The sequence below is a fragment of the Dermacentor silvarum genome, chromosome 2 (assembly GCF_013339745.2).
Source record: "Dermacentor silvarum isolate Dsil-2018 chromosome 2, BIME_Dsil_1.4, whole genome shotgun sequence".
Lineage (NCBI taxonomy): Eukaryota > Metazoa > Arthropoda > Arachnida > Ixodida > Ixodidae > Dermacentor > Dermacentor silvarum.
In genome coordinates, this window is record NC_051155.1 from 152,775,058 (window position 1) to 152,801,684 (window position 26,627).

At 45.5% G+C, this 26,627-nt stretch overlaps 1 protein-coding gene across 1 annotated transcript in view; it reads left to right on the plus strand.

The window, feature by feature from the left end:
• The first annotated feature begins 1,588 nt into the window (after positions 1–1,588).
• The window catches only part of LOC119440479 (protein timeless), a 38,495-nt gene continuing 13,456 nt past the window's right edge, over positions 1,589–26,627 (plus strand). Inside the window, 12 exon segments of the mRNA XM_049661730.1 lie at positions 1,589–1,768; positions 2,902–2,934; positions 5,004–5,170; positions 5,330–5,390; positions 6,391–6,444; positions 7,791–8,228; positions 8,895–9,214; positions 13,350–13,419; positions 14,415–14,644; positions 18,872–18,972; positions 19,733–19,872; positions 19,874–19,917. Of these exon segments, the coding sequence (XP_049517687.1) occupies positions 1,628–1,768; positions 2,902–2,934; positions 5,004–5,170; positions 5,330–5,390; positions 6,391–6,444; positions 7,791–8,228; positions 8,895–9,214; positions 13,350–13,419; positions 14,415–14,644; positions 18,872–18,972; positions 19,733–19,872; positions 19,874–19,917 (1,799 nt within the window). The 5' untranslated portion in view covers positions 1,589–1,627.

Here is a 26,627-nt window from a genome sequence, read left to right on the forward strand (position 1 = left end):
GAAAAATAAGGCTACACAAACTCTAAGAGACCCACTCACTTACGAAAACTTGCACTTCTGCACTCAAACCTACTTGTAAACACTCCCATGCAGGCAGGCTTCTCTCGCCACTCAAGGCACCGAGTCGCGACGTAAATATAAACAAGGTAATGTGCAAGAATCCAGCAGTAAGTACAAAACAAATGTGAGGTCAGTGCAAGAAAGAGGAGGTTTACGAGGTGGAATTTTCACAACCCAAAACTATCGCATCGTCCAAACGAAAAGACGAGAGATGAGAACCAGCCCATAAAATCACTATTGACACCTGATCTTATCCCGTGAACACCTGCAGAGATCTTTCGCCCAAGCGCAGTACGAAGGAGTAGTATATACGCGAGGCCGCGTTACCACTCTCTCGAGCACGCACACAAGAGAGCAGCTCATATTAGCAGAACGCGGAAGAAAAGGACAATCCGTGCCACTTGCAGAAAGCGAAGTGCGTCGTTCAGTATGCGGAATCCGCGACCTGAATATAGGGAGCCATGCCGTCCGTTCGCACGTGGACTAGTGAGCACGTGTAAGGCAGGGCACGTGAAAAAGAAGGCGCGGGTCCTTGGCTGGCTCGAGGAGCGTTCCTGCAGTCCTTCAGTGCTTCCGTTCGCTGTGCGCACGGCTCGTTCTCTGCACTTGTGTGTGCGTGTCTTCCCTCTTTCTCTCGTGGTAGTGAATGACCTCGTTCACTGTTATACGCTGCTTCGTACGTTCTTTTATTTTTCTGGCGAGAGTGTGACAGGCTCGGATGCTTTCGTGTCGTTGTGACTATATGGTTTTTGTGCGCTCGCATAAAACATGCGTTGCTAACCCACTCGCAAGCCGATCTGACCGTTTCATATCTTAGCGCGCGCTTGCACATTTTTTTCGGCTTTCTTTCTTGCTCCGGCTGTTCCTACAGCTTGCACGTAACGACGGCTATTACTCTGCCCCTGGAGTAAAGCACGTGTGCATTACACAAGAGGCCTTATCAGTACACGAGCTTTTATTTTATTTATTAAAAACACCGCAACGCCGCCGGAATCACAGAATTAATTTTTAAGTAATTAATTTAGTCACGTATTGCAACTTATGAATTGAAACCAGCAACCTCTCAAGTTACATCTACTTAAAGAAAATTTTTTAACTATAAACAATTTTGAGACAAGCGCAGTAAAAGTTCAGGGTAAAATGTGTTGCTGTTAAAGCTGATTTTTTTTTTACCAAAACAACGTTTTAGGCATTCAAGCACAAAAATAACTGGAACGCCAATGTATTTCAGTCAACTAGTCATCTTAGTCATCTTATTCAATTTGATGGGCGTTTAAGGGAAGAGTGTGGAGTAAGAAATAACACAAATGTTAGCACGAAAATTTTCCTGATTGGCTACCAACACGAGGGAAGTCGAAGGAGGGTTTCCATAAATAACGGAAGTGGTATAACAAAGCGATCAAAGTCGGTACGAAGACGGAGAACAGTGGCTTTGCGTTTGCTGCTCAAGTTGCTGTTCTGAAAAACGTTATTCAGTGTATGTAAAACTCTGCTGTGGCATACTTCCTTTTTCGTATCACACAGGGTGCTGCTCCGGCTGACTACGCCTGTCGAATGTCTCATTCCGATGGATCTGGCTCTCCAGAGCAAGACGGCGATGGAGGCCATCCAGAACCTTCACATGCTTCTCCTTGAGACCAAGCGCTCCTTTCTGGACATTCGCTCCACGGAGACCATCATGAGGGTACTCAAAGCCAAGATGAAAACGGTTAGCACGTTCTCGTCTTTTCACGAAAACACCTCGCATGCCTGCGAGAATGACCTACGACACACGTAATTACCAAGGCCACTCCGTGTTGGAATGCCTCTTACACAGGACAGACAGGACAGCGTTGCGTGTTTTTGTGTATTCAGACTGTATTCAGCGACTTCAGATTAGAACATATTTCAGGCTTACTTCTCGGCGCACGCAGCATTCCCGGTGTGGGCGTGTTCATTGAACGCCACTCGATGCCGATACTGTTCTCATTGAGAAAAAATGTACAGAGATTATTCGATTTAGTCTACAGCATTATGGAAACCAGTTGGTTCGGGAATACAGCTTTGTGAGCGGACAGAATTTAAAACATGCCTGATCGAAGACTACGTTCGCTGGTTATAATACACCCGAAATACGTTCTATGTGACTGCGTATTTAAACAAATCCTGAACGCTACAACGCCCTGGAAAGCAAAATGACCCTCCCACATTCCACAGCGTATTGATAGCTAATACTGCCACGGAAACACGCCATACGGGCGTTTTCCGGAGGTGCGCCGTCTATAATACCAGGGTCCATATCGTTGGAAAGCGCAGAGCCCACGCAGAGACACGCTCCCGATTCACGACCAAAATCCCACATCAGCCGAAGAGTTCTGATGGACGAGAGGTGCCGCCTCCAGCAGCCCACAAAGTCCAAGTGTTCCAGGCCTGGCGACGTCTATTCGCGTGCTTCTTTCACGCTCGGAAAAACACTTTTATGTAGCACGTATTGAGCAACAGCAAACTTTATCGGAAGTTTTTCGAGATTCTCTACAACTTTCTCATTGACACTTTTAATATAATTATATTTGGCAAGTTAATTAATTAATTAGATTAATTGTGTAATTAGGCGGAATGCAAGAAATAATGTGAGTATCTGCAAGTGACGGCAAACAACATTACCTTGACTCTGTCCAGCTGCGTGGCACTTGCATATTTTTAAGTCTTGGCGCATGATAGTTGCGACACCCTGTATATTTCGTGAGGGCTTTCGGTGACTTTTCATCTATATCTTGTACTTAACAGCACGCATGCCAGTTGAATAAATGTTGATCGGAAACTTATACTTTTTTTCATTCACTTTCTTCCATTTCTATCCAGGTGCGTCCCGTGGAAAAACTTGGCAAGCTATGGGTTAGTAAATGCAACACCTTTTTTCTTCTTTTTTTTCCAGTGTATGCCGCCGGTGTTTGAGCATACAGCTTGTGTTTATTTTCGTGAGAAACACTGTGTTATTTCAAGCAAACTCGCAGAACTTGGGCGTTTAAATCTCATTTTGCATAGTCGTTTCAAAAGAACAATTATAGCATGCTTGTCATCAGTTTTAAGTAACACATTTGTGATGCTCAGCCGTAAAATGAGTCGAATGTTGTGTTTCTTAACGGAAATTTCCTAACTGAGCTTACATTATTATTTTCAGTTGACCGATAATAGACAGTAATATTTTAATTTTCTTTTGCGCAACGCGCACTGAAACAAGGAGTAATTATCAGCTATTAGTTATCACAAACGTTTGGATATATTTTTGGTCTGTTCACCAAATAGAAGCATTTGGTTCACAAAACGTAATGAGGTGTGACCACAAGCTTATACTGAGAAAATTTAAATGTTATGCCACAGTATTTGAGCAGAGGCTACCGTCTCGTTGAACCCAAGACGCATAGGCCCTGGCTGGTGCTATGGCGTGTAAAATATATAATAGCAAAGTTTACAAGCTTGAAACTGAAACATACCCCAATAACTCATTCCATTATTCTACCAACCAAGAAAAGTAACATCAGATGTAAAATTTTGATAATTCAAAATTGTCCCTGGTTTTTTTTTTTTCAGCTATCAGAACAGAACCGTAAATTTTAGTCTGATGGCACGTGCTACGGTTTTCCTGTTGCCATGATAACAACACCAACAGCAAGAAAACACATAAAGTTGTACTGTGAGGTTTTCTTCATCCTGAATACTGCGGAAACGTCGCCGTGTAGCAGGATTGTTCTTAGCGGAGTGGGGACAAAATCCCCTTCATCGCAATCACGTCGCTAGAACCATGCATTATTACAGACCAGTGGAAAAAAAATTCCACACTACAATTAGATTTTTTGCACTTTGAAAAAAGCTTGACCAGACACTGCTAATAACGCTTCGGCCCCTTACAGCGTTGCAAAAAAACAGCGGACAAAGGACGGAAAGAATGTCAGCTGGTACGCTGTTTTTACAATAGATTACCAACTGTCCCGGTCACACACATTTCTTGCAACCAATGAGCAAGCTGGTATAACTGCAGTGGTAATCAGGCACGCCAGGCTGCGACTCATGTTTCACGCAGTGACTCTCTGCGCCCAGTCGTACTGATAACTTCCCATGGCCGCATGGACTTAACCGCACCTGCTTGTTATTTGTTGCCCCATCGTGGTCCAATCAACACACTGCCGTTTGCATGTACTTCGCTGCTTTCATTTGCCGCAGACGTGCCATCAGAACTGCCTTGCAGATTATCTGTGCTTAGTTTAATAATAGTATGGCACTGGAGTTGAAGCTGTGAGGCTTCCTTAATCGTATATTTTAAAACGTTCCCCTATTCAGCGTTCCCCCTCTCCCCTCGTTGTTGGATACACCGAAATGCGTTATTGAGAGCCAGTTTCTAAAAGCCAGGGTCGGCGCTCTGCTCCAGTCGGCTAGCTGCAGAACCTCGTCCAGGAGAAAATCAAAAGTAAAAATAATTGCTGGGTTCCAGGAGTACGTGAGAAAACCAAAAGCGCGCCGAGAATTTCCTGGAACCACGGGAAATATCTAGGTAGAACAAACGAAGTATTGCTCGCGGCACGCTCAGTACTGTCAGGTCTGAAGTACCGGCATGTGTCAGAGAGGGAGAGGAAAGGGAGGCGGCGTGGGGCTGGGCCCTCTTTTTGGATCCGCCCGTGCCATCCATGCATCCATATAGTCGAGGAAGAGCTTCGAGTCAAGGCCCGTTTGTGTACGGCCCTTCTAGCTTCCACTCCAGTACCACAAAACGAGAAGTGAATCACTAGTGATATATCTAGCACTTTTTTACCATCGCGAGGCGCTGCATGCGTTGAGCTGTGCAGACGAGAGGAGACGCAAAACATTGAGACATTGAGAGTGACGGGAAACTTGATGGCAGAGAGAGCGCGAAGACGGCGGAGGCGAAAGCGAAACCTTTATGTTTTGTGTCCCGCTGCCGGGTAAAGGATCAGGAGCCAAAAGATCTGACCGAAAACGACCTCGAAGGCCTGAGCAATTCGTTAGTTCTGATGAGGAACCTGCTGCACGTGCCCGACAAGACCGAGTCGTCGCGCTTCGGCATCACCGAGGACACCTTCGAGGACTGGCTGAGCGTCCACAACAAGCTCATTTGGTAAGATGTTTCCAATAGCCCCTCAAGCTGCTCTATTTCACAGCCGATTTCTCGTTGCAAAATACGTGTGCCTACTGGCTGCGGTTCTTTTCACGTTATGAATTCTCACATATTTTCTCACTTCTTTTCTCACTTTCCTCCCATTTTCGGTACCAAAAGGAACCTCTTCGTGCACGGTCTCGACGGTGTGCTGATCCTCATGCTGAACAGCGTCTACAAGGTACGGTCCGTCAGGTTGACGTTCCCGTTTATGGCCTAGCTCTCTCGATGTTCATTCTCCCATTGCTTTTACAGCATCTTTCTTTTCGCCATGATGCTTGTCAATTTATTGCAATTGCTGATGAGGTTGCGTGGCACGCGGGCGAATAAGGTGACCCATAGAGTTAGCAAGCTTATCAAGTTCTCAAGCCGATGTGAGAATGAAATCTGTTGCAAGGCCCTATAGTGATCTGTTGTACGACTCGTGATGTTCCGATGCTCAAGAAAATAAGGAGAGCTGTGTCTTTCAGTTCTGCAATCCATTTCAGGGCTTATAGCTCTGAAAGCTCCACAGGCGGCCCAGCACATAAATCGGCGACAGATGGGGTGCACTGGCTTGGAAACTTTTGGCATATGTTGTACCCATCTAAAACAGAAGAGATGAGCGCTACAATACTTGCTTTGCCGGCCTTTAAAAAATATATATATATTTGTACCTTATTAGCACACACCACACTGTGTTGTAAGATTTAAGCTTTCCTATTATGGCTGCATTATCTTGTAAATTTTAGAAGTGTTACTTAAACATTGATTCTGCGTCTGGAAAGCCCTGAACACGTAAGAAGGTAAAGTAAAGCCAATTCTACTGGTGTGCGCTACAAAATTTGAATCGAATTAAAGGAAAGAAGAATCAACGCAAAAAATTAGAAATGGGGGACGAAACGCTATTTTCACACTTAATGAAGGTCACAACACTTCAACAAAACTCTACGATTGTGCTGGTCGGCGTATTGCAGTGTGATTTATAGATCTCAGATTGGAGCAGTGGTGTAACCTAAACGTTTTATCTCAAGGCGTGGCGCAAGTTATTCGTAGTTCTGACGGGAGTGTCAACATTATTTTTCAGCGGCTACACACATAAGCCTAGCCTTTAAGCTTGGTTCAGACTGTTGAATAAATATATTATTTTCATTAAGAAAACCAGTAGTCATACTACATATAGAACGCCATTTTTATTGCAGGTGAACTGGGCCGTTATCGTGGTCCAAATCATAGCGCTTCTGTACAAGGACCAGGTAAGCCATGCATCTGATCTGTATATTGTAAACTAGCACAGAGAGTATATAGGAATTGGGAATCGCTGTCCTTCGTTAAAGCCCATGAACATGATAAAACGGCACTACGGGACGAATCATTAAAAAGTAAGGAACGTGATTCGATTTTGTAATGTAACTGCCAAAGACGCCAACAGTCAATGAAGCCATGAAACTCAGATTTCGAGCTTTTTGTATGGGTTGAAGATTTGTCTAGTATTTCCTCAAATTTGTGATAAAGGAAAAGGCGAGCAAAATTACATAAATACAGCCTGCCACCTGTGAGACCCGAACCAACAAGCGCCTCATGACGCTTATGATGCCTACTAAATGACCTTTTGTGATGGATGTCTGTAAATTAACAATCGGTGCACGTCGCCCTTCTGGTTGCATGCCGCCTTTTCTTTTAATTAAGAAAATTTCCTTCACAGTTCGTTCCTTGAATGCTTCCCTAGGCTTCAATAACTGTTGCCGCGTTTGGTAGCTAAAACAAAGTCAGCACAACGCAGTACAGAACACACCGCCAAACAGCTTATGTGAACAGCACACGATGACGATCCATTCTCTCGCATGACATTCTGCATCAGTCATCGCCCAAAAAACTGTCTTTATCTACATTATTCAATAATCTGTGCACACAAGGAAGAACCAACGCTATTCGATCTTGTTGTAAACAATGGACAATTAAAAGCGCAAGAACGTCTAAATATTTCTTCTAATTTCTATTTTTTCCAGTCATAATTTTATTGAAAGCAATGTGAATGAGAAAAGTACCACTGTACATCTCCGCATCGTAAATGTTTGTAATAATGTTTACATTGCAATAATGAGAGAAATGAAGCCATTCGTTCACTAAGCTAACGTCACTACGTCACTAAAGCCGTTAACTAAAAAAGTGCAGGTGAGTGCGGCTCACTGAATCCAATAGGTCAATGCGCATGCACTAACAGACACACACTCTCTCTCTCTCTTTCACATACATACATACATACATACATACATACATACATACATACATACATACATACATACATACATACATACATACATACATACATACATACATACATACATACATACATACATACATACATACATACATACATACATACATACATACATACATACATACATAACATACATACATACATACATACATACATACATACATACGTACGTACGTACGTACGTCTGACCCAAATATTAAAGGAAGCAGGAGGAAGTGCGCGCTCCTTAAAGACGTTTGAAGCATGTGCCTTACACTATGGCAGGGCGGTCTCGCGGTGCAGAGCGCGACGCCTTTAGGCGCTCGCGAACCTCGTCTGCAGGACGTGGGAAACTTGCAGCACTTGATCTCGACCTCGACATCGAACTCGGAGAGCTCCGAGGACGACATCGAGAGCAATACGTCGAAGCACTCGGTGCACCACGCCAGCAGCAACGACTCGATGCAGCCGGGGCAGCCGTGTGGCGGGTCCGGCACCGCCAAGAACAACCGGATCAGCTGCAACGGAGGCATCGGTGGCGCTGGCGTGGCGACGAGCGGCGGCCTGGCCAACGCAGCCGGCGGGTCGCAGTCCACAGCGGGCGATTCTGGCTACTGCCACTCGGACTTCACCACTTCCTCCAGCAACAGCCGGTCGTTCTCGCCCCGCGACAAAGGAGAACTGAGCCGGGACGCGTCCTCGTCCAGCGGCCGCGCCAGCGCTGACAACATGACATCGTCCTCTAACGGCCACTCATCGTCGTCTGACGACGAAAACCAGGCAAGTCAAGCTCACCGCACCCAAGCTCTGATAGAGAAATTATGAAGCTCTAATAAACAGCACCCGTTCTCTCGCTACGAGAGATTAATCACGTACAAGGCTGAGTGTTTGCTGTCTCGTAAGCGGTTGCCTCTTGGGAGAATTTGTATAACTTTGCTATTTTCACCGATAAGCCTTGAGTGCAAACTTTATGGTAAGATTGCTGAAGTCTGGCCCTTTCAGTGGATGTGCAGGCATCTCACTTAAATATTGGCCATCAGGTTGCCCTAATTCGACTTGCACCCCACTTCTTACTATACGAGGCCAGGACTTGCAGCATATTAGCAGCACGCTGGGCAGCAGCTGGGCAGCAGCACGCTAGCAGCATTGCTGCCAGTTTAAAGACGAGCCGCTATCGGCTATGAAAAATCGTGTAGTACCATCAATAGCAGCAGTTTTCTGAAAACGTTACGTTAAAAAAAGTGATCGCTTGTATTACTGTTTTTCACGCAAGACTGCCCTATCAGACCTATGTGCGCGTTGTTTGAGAACGGCCACCTAAAAAAGCACGTAAGAAGAGCAGTGCCGAGGTACACGCCGATCAAGGAGCGAAAATGCGGTGACCATCGAATTTCATGAGACGACCTGTAACAGATAAGTTATTGTGGGTTTCCTTCCCTCTCGCAGGTGAAGGAGCACATCAAGGATCCGCACCACAAAGCATCGGCCAAGCATAGGGCCATGCACTCTGCCGACAGTCCCTCTGGCAGTGATTCATCGTACGAGGACGAGCTTCTGGCTCGCTCCAAACAGCGCAATCTGGTTGCCATGTCGCGAAAGAGCAAAAACCAGCTGAAAGGCGGAAAGTGCACGTCATCTGTTTGCCTAGAGGCCGCTGTGGCATCGCTCGAGTCCCGTTGCGCACTCCGCCATCCCGTGTGGGACCGCAAGAAGACTCTGGTACTTCTGGACGCGTCAGCACACGTCCCGTCCAACGCTGATATCAGGTATGCAATCCAGCCATCAAAGGCCGTTTGAACTTGTCTTTCACTTATATGCACCTACGTTTTATGACGAACATCAATCAACGCAATGTCAACTTCCGCTTCGCAACACTGCTCCGCGTTTAAGATGACAATACTTAATACAAAACCCCAAAACTACAGTTTAGATCGTCAGCATCAGTCCTCTAAAAAAAAAAATGTTGTTTGTGATACATGAGTGAGAATGTCGTTCGGAAGCTGAGTTGTTGACTGATTAATCTGCTCTCTTAGTGACCTTTTGTTCTGCACTTTGCGAGGCTTGCAAGGTTACACTCGCATGCACGCGTCCCGAGTCAAGAAGCGTCCAGAGACATGAGGTAGGTCATATCCATGTCTGTGTTCTTGGTCCGACCACGTACATTAGTCGTAGGTAGGAAGGTAGTAAACTTTATTGAGGTCCTGAAATAGTCACCCTCCGTAATAATTATTTTACAGCTCGACATGCACGAGGTAGTATTTCAGCGTTATCCTACATGCTCGCCAAAATCAACGAGCCCATCTCGCCGCACTTAACGCTTATAAATAATCTTAATTTTGAATAGCTTTCGGGTCAGATAATTGCCAGTGTGGCTCTCAAGAAGATCGCCGTACAAATAAGCGATTTAGATTTCGTGTGATGTACTGCTGACGCCACTTTGTAAACTGCATGAACGCAGATTTTGTACATAAACTTCGTAGTACGAGCACACTTAATACTTCTTTTAGAACTAGCTAAAAATGAACAAACATCGTTGGCGGTTGTCTTTTTTTGGGATCCAACAGTCATTCTGTGCATTGGTTTCATTCACAATTCAGCGTAACACTGCGCATATGCAGATATTTTTCTTCCAGTTCTCTCATTACCTAATCTCTCCTTCTAATGTGCCACTTGTGCCTTGTTACTCGTCAGCTGAAGGTTTCGTTTCTCACTCAATGCTGACCAATCACAAAGTAGCGCTCGTCAGACTTTTGTCTTCTTCTTCTTTTATTGAAGAGATTTTCAGATCAAGGACGACCCCCACAACCGACGTGCCTTTGGACCGCCGCGCCGGACTCGTGTGGAAGCTAGTTGCGGAAGATTACAATGGGCGTGGACGGTAAACTGCATCCGCGGGGGGCCACATAGCCACCATTGGGCCCCGGCCGGGTGCTGACCGCTGGCGAGCGCGGCTCGCACCTATACTTTTTGGCCTCGGCGACAAAATTCTCAGATCCCTAAAGCGTTTCAACTTTGTTCTTTTTACCATCCCTTATATCCCCATAAATAAACTATGTACCCTGGGCCCCTCGTTAGTTTTCTACGCTCAGGCTCCCTTCCTACCTCCCTTTTGAATTTTTTTTCATACTTTTCACTCCCCGACTCCCAGTTATTGTACAGTTATCGCACGCGCATCTTTGCCAATGTTTCATGCAGTTCCCACGGCAGTCCAGGGGTGCGTTAGTACACAAAAATCCAGCGATGTCGCTTGGTCATTGGCGACTTCTGCGTACTTCATCGGGGCTTTGTTCTTCTAGAACCAATTGGCACTGCTTTATTCAGCCTAGCTTTGTCTCCTGCAAAAAAGAAAAAGAAGAAAAAAAAACACCTCGCTTGATGTGTTCATCGACTATGCTTCGTGTTTGGTGCATCACGAGAGAGAAACGCTCTTCACCCGGAACGCGCATTTGTGGGTTCCTAAGACGTATATCTTCGAGAAATAAGGTTAATCAGGAAGAAAAGTTAGGGTGCAGAAAGCCAACCTAGAACTTCCCTACATAACGGACCAGGTTACGGTTGCCTCGTTATACTGCAGCCCGTGAGGTTGTACGCAGAGTACGGTCCCCAGCGAAAATAGCAAGTGACGGAGCGCAGAGTCGCTGAATTTCTGTCGGTTAACGCGCCCCGGGGCGTCGCTCGACCATGGCCACACGTTTGCGACGGAGACACCCTCCTCCTCCTCCTCGAAGTCCCGCCGCCACTACCCGTCCTTACCGGGCCGTCTCCTTGTCACCCCTTCGCTTGCCGAGACTGCCGAGTGAGAGTTATGATCTGCTGCAGCAGTGTAATCTCAGACTCTCACGTTTCCTATAGCGCAGCGCAAGAGTCCAGTTAACTTTTTCACACTAACACCTTCTCTTATTTTCATGGAAACGACTTCGGTTAAAGATGACATTGCTTCAGCCTATCACAGATCTCACTTAGCAGTCGAGCGAGAAGGAGGGTGCCGATCTGGAAGGGTATTCTGGCCACACGTCTGCGGTCTTTTTTGGTTGTTCGTGAGCATCTCGTGTCGGTGGTGTGTTGTATGTGGATCCACGTCCTTCGTCCGTTTTGTCGTCCGTCGTTGCGATGCATGATTCTCTTTGTGCTTTTGTTGGGTCGACTGGTTTTAATTGTGCTACTCGTACGTTTCGTCTCATTTATAGACGATGAACGCGCAAAACGAGCGCACCCCTGCGTGGCCAACTTTACCTGATTATTATATCTCCCTTTTGGAAAGGTCCTACTGAACACTGGATAATAAGTTTGCGGTAAAGTAAATTTAAAAAAAAAAGACGTCGACGTTACCAGAAAAGAAGCATTGTATTTCGAACACCGGAGCGCCATTTCCTCGTCCGAAGTAAATGGCAGCAAACAAGCAGAAAATGGAATCCACAATAACTGAGCATGGTCATGATTGAACTTGTTTCCTGAGAATGGAAAAGCAATCCCAAGAAAAGCAATAAACTATTATGCAATAATTCCAAAACTCGTAATGACTTCGTTCCGTTCTTGAAAAAGGAGAATCATTCGTGATTCACTTTTGAAACACAGAACTTAGCTGAGTGTTTCGTGAACGAACCATGCGTTAGTGACAGCGTCCGTCTATTACTTTTGCAAGATGAAGAAAGAGCGCTTACAGCGAGAACACCAGCTCTGAGTTCGGGAAGCGTGAAAGTGCGCTGCGTTCCAACATTCCATAGCACGCATCCGAAAGAAAACTACACGATAGTCCCAAGATACGCAGAGCGTCAGAACATGCCCGTGGTGACCGTGAAAGCACCGACATTAGCTGCTTACGTAAAACACAGTGGTCGTACGCTTGTCTTATTATGCGCCTAGCTTGCCGTCCTCTTCTTTTCACTCTCTCTCTTCACGTGTTCTTTTCACACAGTCTATTCACGTGTCGTGGTATGAAAAGCGTAACGCTGAGGTTTACGGCATATTGTTCCTCATAAGCACGCCGTTGTGCGGTATTTATTTGATATGCTTCATGGTCCATCGTGCCCTTGCGCAATGCATAGCGCTTCCCTTAGATAAACACCCTTATATGACGACCTCTACTGCGACGAAGGAACATAAATAGACTAGTCCATGGGTTAAGTTTCTCCTAGTTCTTACGCCTTAGTCGGTTTATCACATCAGTAGGAGTGCGCGTGTGAAGGTCATCACATTTATAACACATCCCCGTCTGCTTAGAGAGCAAATATATTAGCGAAACGGTCACTAAAAAAATACGAAACAGACAAAGTGTATGAATAATTTCGTACTGTAATACGCGCGGTGTGCCTAACGACGCTGACAGGAATTTAAAGAGAACAAAAAAAATCAAATCCATGCGCCAAAGATACACATGTTTGCTAGACTAGCTTGCGACGTTCGTTTTACGAAGCGAAAAAGGGTTATAACTAATACTACCTAAGTCGCACTCATACGTAGAAGTGATGCAAACGTGTAGCTCTGATAAAAAAGAAGCACGAAGCAGACACGCTTCTTCGTGCAAAATTTACTTCCCTCGGAGACCTCGAGTATAACATATTCAACACGCTGCGCCTAAGCTCCGGAAAAAGAAAGATAATCAGCAAGAGAGACACGAAGTTAAAGACGCTGCAATCAGTACCGGGTCGAGGCTGTGCCTCAGAGCACCTGCGCTTGACATTTTCGCGTATGATTCTATAACACGTGCGCATAATGGGATTTCCGTTTGTGTAAACAAGTCTCCTTTTGGGTCGCTTGACGGCTGTCACGTTGCTCCCGTGTTTCGTCTCTCTGTCTCTTTTGTCACCGTGTCTGTGCCCGTCAGTTCCTTCGTTGATTCTTCACCCTCACAATGTCGCACGCGCGCATTTTTCTTTCTTCCACAACTTTATTTCTCTACAGCAACATGCTTCAGAACTTCACAATCAGCTTTCTGCACAGCGGATATGGACCCCTGGTGGCTGAGCTTATGGTGAGCATAAACAATGACTACTCTTTTCTTTCTTTCCTTTGTGTATTCCTAAACCACGTTTTTTTTTTCTATAGAACAATCAAATGACTTTTTTTAGTATCTACACTTGTATGCATACCTCACAATACTTAGTTAAACAACATGCGAAACTGCGAGCGTGACAAGCGCCGCAATTATCAGCGACATGTACGTACGCCATGCTTTGCAAGAGCCATCTGCCGACTCTGCAAGAGCCGAGTCTTGGTTTCGAAAACGCGTGTAGAAAAGCGGTGATAACGGCAATGATTGTCTCGAGAGAGAGAGCGTTGCAAATATCTGTAGTCATTCGGTGATATCTGTATAGGTTGTTAATATCTGTAAGGTGTGTGCATGTAGACTTAAAACGCCGCAGTGAGGGACATACATTATGGAGTAAAAAATTCACTGTTTATATTATAGATATAAAATAGCGGCAAAGCTTTTGTAACCTGTCTTAAAATATGCGAGAATATGCCATGTACAGCGGGAAAAGGCTCATCAGAAACGGGTCACCGATATAAACTTGTTTGCCAAAATTATAGCGAGCGAAATCATTCGCGCCGTCTTCGAGATAAACTGCGACAACCAGAATGCCGTCAGCTCTCTAACAAACATGCACGCCCCTGCACTAGAAACACTCCGAAGTAAATACTGCCCATCCTCATCAACCCTCCTCAAACCTTCCTATTTTCCCTTTCCCTCTGAGCAGAGTAGCAGGCTATAGGACTGTTACTTCAGGCCGACCTCTCTGCTTTTCTCCAAAATAAATCAACCTCTCTGTCTCTCTTTATCTCTCTAAGGAACGTTATCAAAGCATTATCTGACCTTCCAGCCGACCTTTCTTCAGTACCGGCCCGGTACAAATCTTCCAATCTTCACAGACTTGAAATGAACGACCTGAACGTTGAGCGTAAGCCTGCGCACTGCACTTGCAGCGTTTTCGAGCACGCGACGTGCATTTCGATTGGTTTCCGCAGAGGGTGAACCACCAGCAGGGCTCGAGCTTGATCGACCGCTGCCACTTTCTGTGGGTGGTGGGCTACTTCACGGGACTGGCCACCGCATTGGGCCTGTCCCTGCACCACGTGCGGCCTGTGCTTTCGATCGAGGTGGTCGGTCTGCTCGTCTTCGAGGCCATCGCCGTCTGCCAAGAGCTGGACATGTCGCAGCACCAGTCGGCCGAAGGATCCAAGCTGCTCAAAAAGAGGTACGAATGTGGCTCGCAAATATCGCGCGCACTCGACTATTTTGCAGCCGTATAGCAGCCGCGGTAGCTTAGTGGCTATGACGCTGCGCTGCTGGGGTCGTGGGTTAGATTCCGGCCGCGGCGGCCAAACTTCTGTCGAGGCGAGGTACAAAAACGCTCGTGTACTTCTATTCCACGCTAAAAAAAGAACAGGTGGTCAAAATTAATCCGGAGTCAGCCACTACGTCATGTCTCATAATCAGATAGTGGTTTTGGCGCGTAAAACCTCAGAATTTAATTTTTAAAGCAAAGTTCCTCGTTGTTTTTTTTTTGTTGTTTTTTTCGACCCCTCTCCCGGAAATTTCTGACCGTGGCTGCTGAGTGCTGCTGCTGCGTTGCCGAATAGTTCTAAAAAAACTACAATATTTCTGTACCCGATGGTGGGATTCAACATCTATGCATCAACACAACAGCTTCATTCTCTAATCGCACGTATACTTCGATCGCACGTGTACAATCGCACGTATACTTCGATCGTTCCAATACCAACATGTTCTTTGAAATGACCGCCGCGTTTGTTAACATTGTGCAGCACGGGCGTGAGAGAACACGTGCGCGCGCGCCAGTTTGCTTTACGCCAAAGACGCAGCAATGAGATTGGCGAATTTATAGCACTTCATTAACCTTTTACGAAAGTTTCTCTTCACATACATACCAAGGTGTGCATTGGATCAGCATATTTTTTTCTCGCAGCCTTCTTGATTGATTTCGTGCTCCTTGACAAGGAATGCATGTTCGCCGTTTTCTAATGGTGCCGCGTGTGTCTGGGCATGTATTCACAAAGTAGTCCACTCACTACAGCGGTTCGTAAGAACGGGCGCCCGCCAGTTATGACAGCGAAAATGTTATTAGCAAAAACGCCCCGCTACTGAAAAAGGTTTTGCCAATAAAAAGCTTCGTGAATTCGGCGCCTGATTCCTATGGACTGTTTATATCGACCGGTCGTTGCCGCCGAGTGCACCTTATTTCTATATAATATGGACTATTTTAACATATATGGTACATTGTCTTCACGTTGAAGGTACGGGCTCTCGGATCGTTGGCAAACTAGACTGTTCTTCGATAGTTGACATGGCGAATGTCTTCTCTGTTTGTTGTGCGCGGATATGTCAAGCAAGTTACCAGGCTGTCTGAGGGCTCTTTGCTACTCATAATACTACATGAGCTAACCGGTAAGCAGTATTTCATGGCTAACGCAAGTAGATATACTGACTTACGTCGCTGGCAATTCATTTGCAACAATGCGTGAATTAAATGCTGTACTGAATGTGCTACATGCAGTCTCATTGCAACAGTTTAGATTTCATCTGTTGCAAATGAGTCCACGTCAACAACCACTAATGATTTCCGACACCTGTCTCAAGCCATTATCCCCCTTGATTTTCTTACATCCAAGCATGGATCGGCGAGTCAGTGACATCCAGCAGTACTTAAAGCCGTGCAGGCCAATTTTATTTGAATATACTGCAGGCCCTTCACGGCCCGTGCAGGCCAATTTTATTTGAATATACTGCAGGCCCTTCACGGCCCGTGCAGGAGTGGTACAGAAATGTAATGATTAAAACATCGTGGGGAAAAGTCGATACAGAGAATGTCATACAGAAGTCATACAGAAATGTAATGAAAAAAAAATCATGGTGAGAAGTCAATACACTGAATGCGGTTAATAAAAGAGTCGATGTTACTGCAACACACAATATCGTTAGTTAACTTGTTCCACTGGGAAATGGCGGATGGAAAAAGGAAGTGCTTGTGAACATTAACACGACTTGGGGCAGAATAGATTGTTTTAGAATGATTTAGTCTGGTTGAGCGTTTTGGAGGATCTTGCAGGTAATGAGAACGTGTTATCTGGAAATGACCATGGTATAATTCATAGATGAATTTTAGTCGTGAAATTGCTCTTCTCTGCGAGAGCAATTTTAGGTTTGCCCTTGCGATCAGACCTGAGATACTAGACTGCCTTTTGTAATCCGAATATACAAACCTAACTGCTAATTTTTGTATGCGTTCTATTTTATTTATAAGGCGTTTTTGATGAGGGCTCCAGATTAAATCAGCGTATTCTAGGCATGGCCTTAATAGTGTTTTGTACGCATTTAGTTTGAGGTGGGGTGGTGCTGCGCGCAGTTTTCTTTTCAAAAAGAATAGTTTGCCTTCGGCTTTTTGACAGATGGTCGATATGTGGGGCTCCCAGTTAAGGTTAGGCGTGAGTTTAATACCTAGATATTTTACCTGGTCGCTTTTGTTGATTATTGAGCTTCCGATCGAATATGTAAAGTTAAGCGGAAGTTTCTTATTTGTGAAAGAAATGGAATGTGTTTTTGATGTGTTCAATTTCATGCCCCATGTGTTACACCAAGAGTTAATTGTTTGCAGTGAATTGTGAAGTTCTATCTGGTCGTCTGAGTTGTGTACGACTGTGTACAGGACACAGTCGTCAGCAAACAGGCGCATCTGAATTGAGTTTTTAATGGCAAACTGGATGTCATTATTATACATCAAGAACAAGAGTGGTGCCAGAACCGATCCCTGAGGTACTCCGGAGTAGACATCGAGTGGTTGTGAAAGATGATTATCGATTGCAACGCTCTGTTTACGATTGGTTAGAAAACTGTTGATCCAGGATATTATTTTATTACTAATACCAAAAGCCGATAATTTTGTGAGTAAATCCTAGTGCGGAACTACGTCGAATGCTTTAGAAAAGTCTAAAAAAAATTGCATCTAATTGGCCATCATTATTAAGTACGTTAGCTACGTCGTGAGTTAACTCAGCTAGTTGGGTTATCGTTGACAATCTTGATCTGAAACCGTGCTGTTGTTTATACAAAAGTTCGTTTGTTTCTAGGTGAGTTATTATGGCCTTAAATATTACGTGTTCCATTATTTTGCAGCATGAGCTTGTTAATGACACTGGGCAGTAGTTATTTAAATCTAATTTCGAGCCCGGTTTATGTATTGGAATGATTACAGCCGTGCGCCAATCGTCTGGTAACACTGATGTTTGAAGAGAAAGAGTGAATATTTTAAATAGATACTTTGATGTCCAGTTTGCGTATCGACTTAAGAATGAGTTAGAAATCTGATCGGGGCCGGTAGATTTTTTAAGATCAAGCTTATGCAATAGAGAAAGTATGCCCTCTTCACTTACAGTTAATTCTTCCATTGGTATTTTGACATCGTAAGGTGTTAAAAATGCATTAGTAGCATGTTTTGAAAAAACTGACTGAAAGAAACTGTTCATCTCATTAGCAATGCGTTCAGGATCCTGAATAACATGATTCGAAATTTTGATTTGCGTTATTTTTTCTTGTTCATCTGACAAATACCGCCAGAATTTGTGAGGGTCATGCGCCATAAACGAAGGTAACGTAGTGTCAAAGAAACGAGCTTTTGCTTCCGATATTTTTTGTTTTAATGTGCCGATAAGATCATCTAACGTGCACTTGCTTCCCTTTTTCCGCCGTCGTTTTATTTTTATTTTTAGTTGGATTATTTCACGTGTTATCCACGGGTATTCTCGGTTAGTGCGTTTCTTTTTATTTGGAATGAAGGTTTCTTCGCAATACTTAACAATATTTCTAAAACGCGTCCAGAGTTCTTGTACATTTGTTAGTTCACTGAATGTATGAAACTGGCATTCTAGGAAACCTAGTACAGCAGGATCATTTGCGCGTGTATAATCCTTAAAGTAAGTTGGTTGTGGTTTTTTGTATTTTCGCGTGGTTGAAATGGGACAGGTTAGAATAAGCGCTTTGTGATCTGAAATGCCCTTCTCGATGGACACTGAAGATCCTTCTAATGTACTACTTATAAGAACTAAGTCAAGCAAAGATGATGATGTTGAAGTGATACGGGTCTTATCAGTTGCCAATTGTTAATGAGTCGGCCCAAGCCTACTCACTCATCCTTATTTGTACGTACTCTCTGTATAAACTGCTCTTTTGCGAAGTCCGCACCTTAGTCTTTTGGTCTGGTCTCTTTGGCGGAGAACTCCGATCAGCTGCCCTCCTGCTATTTCGCAGCACCGCTAGACAGACAAAAAACAAGAACGGCAAAATTGCATTTTTATCGGAATTCCGTGGTTTCAGATTGTGTCGTATGGGTCTGAAGGGTATTATATATATATTGCAAACTCCTGCTAGCTCTCAGCGCCGCCGTGACAACAATCATGTTCCTTTCCAGGTACCACCTTGTGGTTCGCGCTTTCCGCGAGTTCATCGCCGCCATCGGAACGTACAACAGCCGCTGCAAGGGCGTCGGCGACGACATGCGTCGGCTCTGCGGTAAGCAAACCGGCGCTGACAGTGGCAACCTCGACGATAGCGGCCGTAGATATGAGTTATTTTTTTTTTCATATCCGAGCCACTCCCGCGGCGCTCCGCTTGCTTTTCTAGCCAGTGCGATTGCTATAATATTACCGCGCTACTAGATATACTAGAATTATTGTAGAGCGTTGTACCACACAAATATGGGTGAAGCAATGTCATATCACCTGCAAATGCTAATCATTCCCGCGTACGAACACTCGCATGCACTCGTACAATCACCTGTCATTCTAGCTTGCCTAATTGAATTCGATGAAAGGAAACACACCCGAATGTAGCACGAAGCTACAAAGGAAACCCATGCCGGTTTCTCAGAAAAAAAGTTTCGCAGCTGAGGAAAAATTGCTCCTGGTCCGCAATCGTCCTGGTCCGGGATCGTCCTGATCTGGAATCGTCCTGGTCTGGAATCATCCGGGTCTGAAATCATCCTGATCTGGAATCATCCTGGCCCGACATCGTCCTGGTCCCGTATCGTCTGGTCCGGGATCGTCCTGGTCCGAGATCGTCCTCGATCCCGGACCAGAACAAATATTTTTTCAACTACGACTCTTTCTTTCTGATAAATCCCTAAGGGTTTCCTTTGTAGGTTCGTGCTACATTCGGGTGGATGACAGTTTTCCTTTTTATAAACTTTTCTCCACCTTGCAGAATTCCACAGAACTGATTGTCATATTATTTGAATTCGACCTCCCTGTAATACGAGTGCCCTTGCCCACAGTGTCTCTGGCCCGTCTGGAAGACCTTCGCAATATCCCGCTACTGCTGATCCGCAAGTGGAACGCCATGCCGAGCCAGATACTTGTGGACCTAATCATCACCAACCATCTGTTGCTACTAATTCTGGAGTATGCCCAAAAGAACAGAGGGCGGCCTGGACATCGACATCCTCGGACATCTGTCGCAGTATGTATCATTTTCGTTGGCTTCTCCTTCCGGCAGATTATACTAAAGCCAAAAAAAGATCATCTCAGCGCTTGAGTAAAGATCGTAGCAGTGTGTTGCTTTGGAAACAAAGGAACGATATACTGGCCCGTCGGACGAGACAACACACAATATTTATTGCGAAAGAAATGCATGCAGGAGCAAGGCGAGAACGAAATGGACTCAAGGAAAAGTTAGAGATTAGAAGATAAAAATTTCCGGCAGCCACAACCGCAGTTGAGCGCGACGTGACGCGAATGATTGTTGTTTGGTTTGAAGAAGGGTTCTCACGAGTCGTGTTAATTTTCCGGAGCGGCAAGCTAAGTTGTAACGTGTGTGCTAACTGGTGGTACGCGCAGATGCAACTACACAGTTGTTGAAGATGGAATGTCTTACTACAATGAAGTGCTTGAGATTATTATGTGCATTAGGTTACATTATGGTACATATGTACGCACAGTACGTTGACATTAAATTATTCAATGTCCACTAGTTCACTGGTTTCACTGATTTGTAGCGCTCACGTTCGGCAATCCGTTCTCGTTGTATTACGGCAGTGCAGGCCTCAGGCGTCTGAGCCACATAACGACGACGAGTGGCCTCGGCACACCTAGGCTTACGTTCCTAGAACTCGGCTGACCGAAACCTTAGGATGCCAAGCGTTGCCGTCCCCGCATTTTATTTTTCTAAATGGCCTTTATACACTAAATCTACGCTTTGGGTATCAATCAACCAATTAATAATTAGCTTTACTTAAACAATTCAAAGAATGCGTACAAAAATAGTTGGACCAAAAGCCTATGTAGCTAGTACCTGGTCAACCACGTACATATATTTGCTCGACGAGTAATAACATTGTTTGCATGAGCAAGTATTAATTTGCTAAGGAAGAGTTATCACGTTTGACTCGACAATAAGAAGCATTTGCACGCAAGCGCAAAGTTTCTCGTTACTTTTATTTCCACAAGCACAGTGTTCCGAGTTATAGCGCCAAGGAACTCTATTAATCGTTCACCGTAGACATTGCTGCAATAAGGAATGTTTAAGTTCAAGTTCGTTGCTTGCCTGGTGTTGGCACGTGAGACGTTAGATATTGTATTCGGTGAGGGGAAGTCGGTGTTGAGTATCTTGTGAACTAAACAAGCGATCTTATAATTTCTTGAAGCCGTAACAAAAAGGATACGAATGTCACTAAACAGAATGCTACTAAGGTGATGAACAGAGAAAAATGTTATTATTCTTAGGGCGCGCTTTTGCAACTGCCGTATATGTATTAAGTAAGTTTTGCATGTTAGGTCCAATATTTCACAACAAAACCCAGGGGGTATGACATAAAGAAAAATGTATGCGACGAAGCAAAGCACGAGGGAAATATTGCCGGTCCCGGGTCAGGGTGTAACAGCTGAAAGCAAGTTTCCTACAGACAACGTTAATTTGTTTCCTCCAATGCAAGTGACAGTCTAAAGCAACTCCTAAAAATTGAAATGTATCAACTTGGCAACCGCTATTTATTTATTTTCGATTGGCTTGCGCCCGTTATTGCTATTAAGTAGGCACAGGCTTCCCCCCTCCCTTTCATTTATTCTCATTTCAAGTCTCATGAATAAGAGTTTGACACAGGAGTGAGAATCTTCTTGGGACGAGCATTTTTCAAGGAAACCGTCCTGTAGAGCGACGTGAAGACTCTACACTGTTCCCAGGGCGCACTGAAGCGGGAAGCAGCGAGCCTCTCTCTTATAGAGAGTTTGACCTCACATACACACCCCTTGGGTATAAGCGTCAATTGTCACTTGGATTGCTAGACGCCTAGGCTGACGTCAACGTCAACAATTCGCACTTGTGGAAGAATCCCGTCGCGCTTTTGCGGGAAGCCGAAAGCAGATTTGTCAAGTGTCAAGTGATTGCACACTACTTCGCCGGCACTTCGAGCTCCTATCTAGGCCTTTGATAACTCTAGGTGCATCGCGAGAACGGTCAGACAGAAGCCGAGAGCGGATGCGCTAAGCGATAAGTGATTGTACACTGTTTCACCGGCATTTCGAGGGCTATGTAGGCGTTTGGTATCTCTAGCTGCTTCGCGAAAACGGTCAGACAGATGGCAGGAAAAACCGCGCTACACTCGCGAAGAATGCTTCACATTGTTATCGGACTCAAGCACGTAACTAGAACGTACCAGGCAGCTTAACATGTGGCCCCCCAATGCATTGGACAACACGTTGCTTTTCCGCGTTAGTCACAAACTGAAACAGAGAAACAGATACTTTGTAAGCATCGTGACATCTCAAGGTAGTTGGCAGAATCCGTTTATTACGAAAAATAGATTCACTCTCAAAACTAAAAATGACAAGGTTTTCTATTGCAAAACAAGACCCATGCACTGGAAACACGGCGTTGTTGGAGAGCTTTTCAAAACAATTCAGATCAATTTTCAATATCTTCTACAGCTTCGTCAAACCGCGGAGCTATATTACACGATGTATTTCAAGTTTCTTTTTATTTCGTATTTCGTTTTATACGTTTTTCAATTCGTATTTCAGTATTTCCTTTTATTCATACATTGGTGCTGGCACTTGTTACAGTTTTTTTTTTTCATTAAGTAATATACTTCAGATGTAACAATTATAACGAAAGGTTCGCACCGTAGTTGCAATGCGCTACTTCAATAAAAGACGTATTATGCACCTTACATGTCTTTTTTTACGCTAATGAAAATTAATTCTTGTACACAAAGCATAGAGTCAATTCTCTAAACGCCAATGGCAGTGCAGCAACTAACGATCCAAACAATTTGTAATATTCAAGCAGGTTATGCGCCGAGCGCACTTGTGTTGTGATCTAACGTGAAGAGCCTGAACTAAAAATACTCGCTTCTTTAATTTTTCGACAGATCGCGAATCCCGTTCTCCGATTCGTTCTCATAGCATGTGGGGCATTATTAGAGTTTCATTTTTCTTGTTGTTGTTTTTTTTTTTTTCTTTTCTTGTTTCTCGACTCCGTGAAGAGAATGTCATTGGCTAACATTTCGAAAAAGGCTTTCAACCAAACGTCGCAAATAAATATAATTTCTAAATCTCTAAATATCAATCCCCCAGAATGAATGTGCCAAGGTGACACAAGGGGTGTGTAGCCTCAAATATATTGTTACGGGGAGATCTACAGAAAATGGGGTTTATTTACATCATGTACAAGGAACCTAAAAGTGGGGCAGCAGCAAGAAATATGGTGGACGACAGACCTCCCTTCATCCACCTCTCGTCCACTCTAGCATCTTCTATATCAGCTCGACAACTGGCTCATAACACTGCCCTCCGGCGGCGAAAGCACCAACTCGGTGCAAGTGAACAAAGACTACATGAAAAAACTAGCACACAAGGCATTAAAGGGTGTCCGGGGCACCCGTTAATAACACGGACATGTGCAATGTCCGTGCGGGGATGAGCAGATGATGACGAAGGCATCATGGGGCGATTTCTTAAGTGAAACATCAGTCACGTGGCAGCACACGCGATATGGGCCGGTGTACTGAAAGAGCAGTTTTTCGGATAGTTCGACACGTCGTGCTGGCGACCACAGGAGGACGAGGGATCCAGGGACAAAGTGGGTGGTCCTGTGGTGGTTGTTGTAGCGAGACTGCTGGTGAATCTGGGACTCAGAAAATCGAATGCGAGAAACTTGCGTGCATGGTCGGCACGGGCATATTCAGTGGGTGGACACCCAGAAGAAGGCACCAGGACGTCCATGGGTAATGTAGGGGTGCGACTGTATAAGAGAAAAAAAGGCGAATAACCAGCTGTCTCATGCCTGGATGTGTTGTACGCGAATGTCACAAAGGGCAATGCAGCCTCCCAATTCTGGTGGTCGTCAGACACATACATGGCCAACATGTCAGTAAGTGTTCAGTTCAAGCATTCTGCCAAGCCATTCGCTTGTGGGTGGTAGGCCATGGTCAATTTATGTTGCGTCGCGCAGGGTTCTAGAATGTCATCGATCACACTCGACAGGAAATGTCTGCCCCGGTCAATTAGCAGATGTCGAGGAGCCCCGTGCAGGAGTACGACGCTATACAGCAAGAAGTCTGCAACGTCGGTGGCACAGCTAGTATGAAATGCATGCGTAATTGCAAACCACGTCGCACAATCTGTGGCAACTGCGACCCACTTGTTTCCGGAGGCGGATAGGGGAAAGTGAACAAGTAAATCAAAGCCGACTAGGTGAAATGGCTCGTACGGAATGTCCAGAGGCTAAAGATGGCCTGCGGGTGGCAGTGTTAACTTTTTTTACGGCGCTAACAAAGGCCGCACGAGCACACGTAACGGCGCATCCCAGGTCAATAGAAACGGCGGTGTGCGCGGTCATATGTGCGGGACACGCCGAGATGTCCCGCCGTTGGTGTGTCGTGAAGTAGGGCCAGAGCAGTGAAACGGAGGTGAGCCGAGATGACAAGCAATAGGTCAGGACCGTCTGGCAGAAAACTGCAACGATATAACGTGTCATTTCGGAGCACAAAAAGGCGGAGGGAAAGGTCGGGAGCATGAGAGTTAAAATTTTCCATGACCTTGCGTAGAGGCGCGTCAAGGCGTTGTTCGGCAGCGATGTTGAAGAGTTGAAAGGACACAAGGGCTGAGGTCGCTCAGGCCACCGTCCGGTAGATATACGGGCTATCTGGAGAGGCAGTTCGTATCCTGGCACAAGCCGCCAGACTTGTAAACGACGGTATATGAGTATTCTTGAAGTCGCAGTGCCCGATGACCAAGGCGACCAGTGGGGTAAGACAGCCAAAAGAGAGCATGGTGGTCAGTAACGATGATGAAGAGTCGACCGTAGAGGTAAGGGCGAAATGTAGCGATGGCCCAAACAAGAGCAAGACTCTCTCTCTCTCTCTCTCTCTATGTGTGTGTGATCGAATAGCTTCGTTCAGCGGAGGAAAGAAGGCGGCTGGCATAAGCAATAACGCAGTCCTGACCATGCTGTCGTTGGGCTAGAACTGCGCCGATTCCGTGGCCACTGGCGTCGGTACGGATTCCCGTGGCGGCAGATTCGTCGAAGTCAGCCAACACTGGTGGTGATGTCAGTATTGCAATCAGCTGTGAAAAAGCGGACGCTTGTTCTGAACCCCAGGAAAAAGTCAAGTATTTCTTAAGAAGTCAGGTTAGGGGCCGTGCTATTTCTGTAAAATATTTCACAACCCGCCAAAAAATACGAACAAAGACCAAAAGAGGAACGGACGTCCTGAGTAGAACGAGTGTTGGAAAGTTGGTAACGGCGCTAACTTTGGCAGAGTCAGGCCGTATACCTCTAGCATCGACAAGATTGCCAAGTACAGTGTTCTCTCTGCGGCCGAAGCGGCATTTGGCAGAGTTGAAGACCTGCATTGCGAAGGACCCGCAGAATAGCCGAGAGTCCATGTAAATGACTGGAGAACGTAGGCGTGAAAATGATGACGTCATTGAGACACCACTGGCAAGTAGACCACTTGAAACCACTAAGAAGGGAGTCAATCATCCATTCGAATGTTGCAGGGACATTGCACAAGCCAAATGGCATAACTTTGAACTGGTAGAGCCCATCGGGTCTCACAAAGATGATCTTTTTCCTTTTTCGCCAACGGCGATTTGCCAATAGCCGGACCGAAGGTCTATAGAAGAAAATTACTGTGCGCCATGCAGAGAGTTGAGGGCGTCGTCAATTCGAGGCCAAGGGTACACGTCATTCTTAGTAATCTTGTTTAGATGCCGATAGTCAACGCACAACGGCCACGTGTTGTCTTATTTTTTTTTTCTGACTAGTACCACAGGGGACGCCCAAGGACTCGTACATGGTTTGATGATGTCTTTAGTGAGCATTTTCTCGACTTCCGTTTGGATTACGCGGCGTTCAGTCGCAGACACTCTGTAAGGACGCCTGTGAATAGGACTGGCATTCCCTGTGTCAATGTGAAGAGTCACAACTTTTGTTTGGCTGAGATGAGGCGAAGCAAAATCGAAAACGTCGCTGTAAGCGGCTAGCAAGCGACGAAGGTCGCCATACTGAGCAGCGGAAAAGTCTGGAACAATCATTGCGTCAAAATGGCCGTCAAAATGGACGTCAAATGAAGCGCTGGTGTCATGGCTTCCAGCTCACTGCGGAGCATCGATATTATGGACCAGAGAGGCGTGTGCGTCTAAAGGTGATATACTGCCAAGCGTGATACATTCAGGAAGCAACTGAGGTGTGCGTCCTAAGTTCAGAATGGGGATACATGCCCGGCTCGCAGAAACAGTCACAACGGAGTGAGGGAGGGCTACACGCCTCGTTAAAAGAGCGTCTAGCGAAGGAGAGATCACGCAGTCGTCCGCACAAACCGGTGGATCTGAGGTCATTGTGACATACGTCGCCGTCGCGGTAGCTGGTCGAAGGCGAACCAACTCGGCGGTACATAAGCGCGGTGGTGACTCGGTGGTGAGATCGGGCACAGAAGGGCGTTCTAACTGTAGAAGGCCAGAAAAGCAGTCCATGGGGGCAGAATGGGTACTGCCCAGAATGGGTACGCGAAGCTGTCGCACGCGAAGCTGTCGCATGCGAAGCTGTCGCATGCGAAGCTGTCGCATGCGAAGCTGTCGCATGCGTAAAGCGATAGTGCCCCATCTGCAACGAACACCTCAGCATCGAGCGCGGACGCTTGATGGAGAGTCATTGCAACGAAGTTTCAGCCA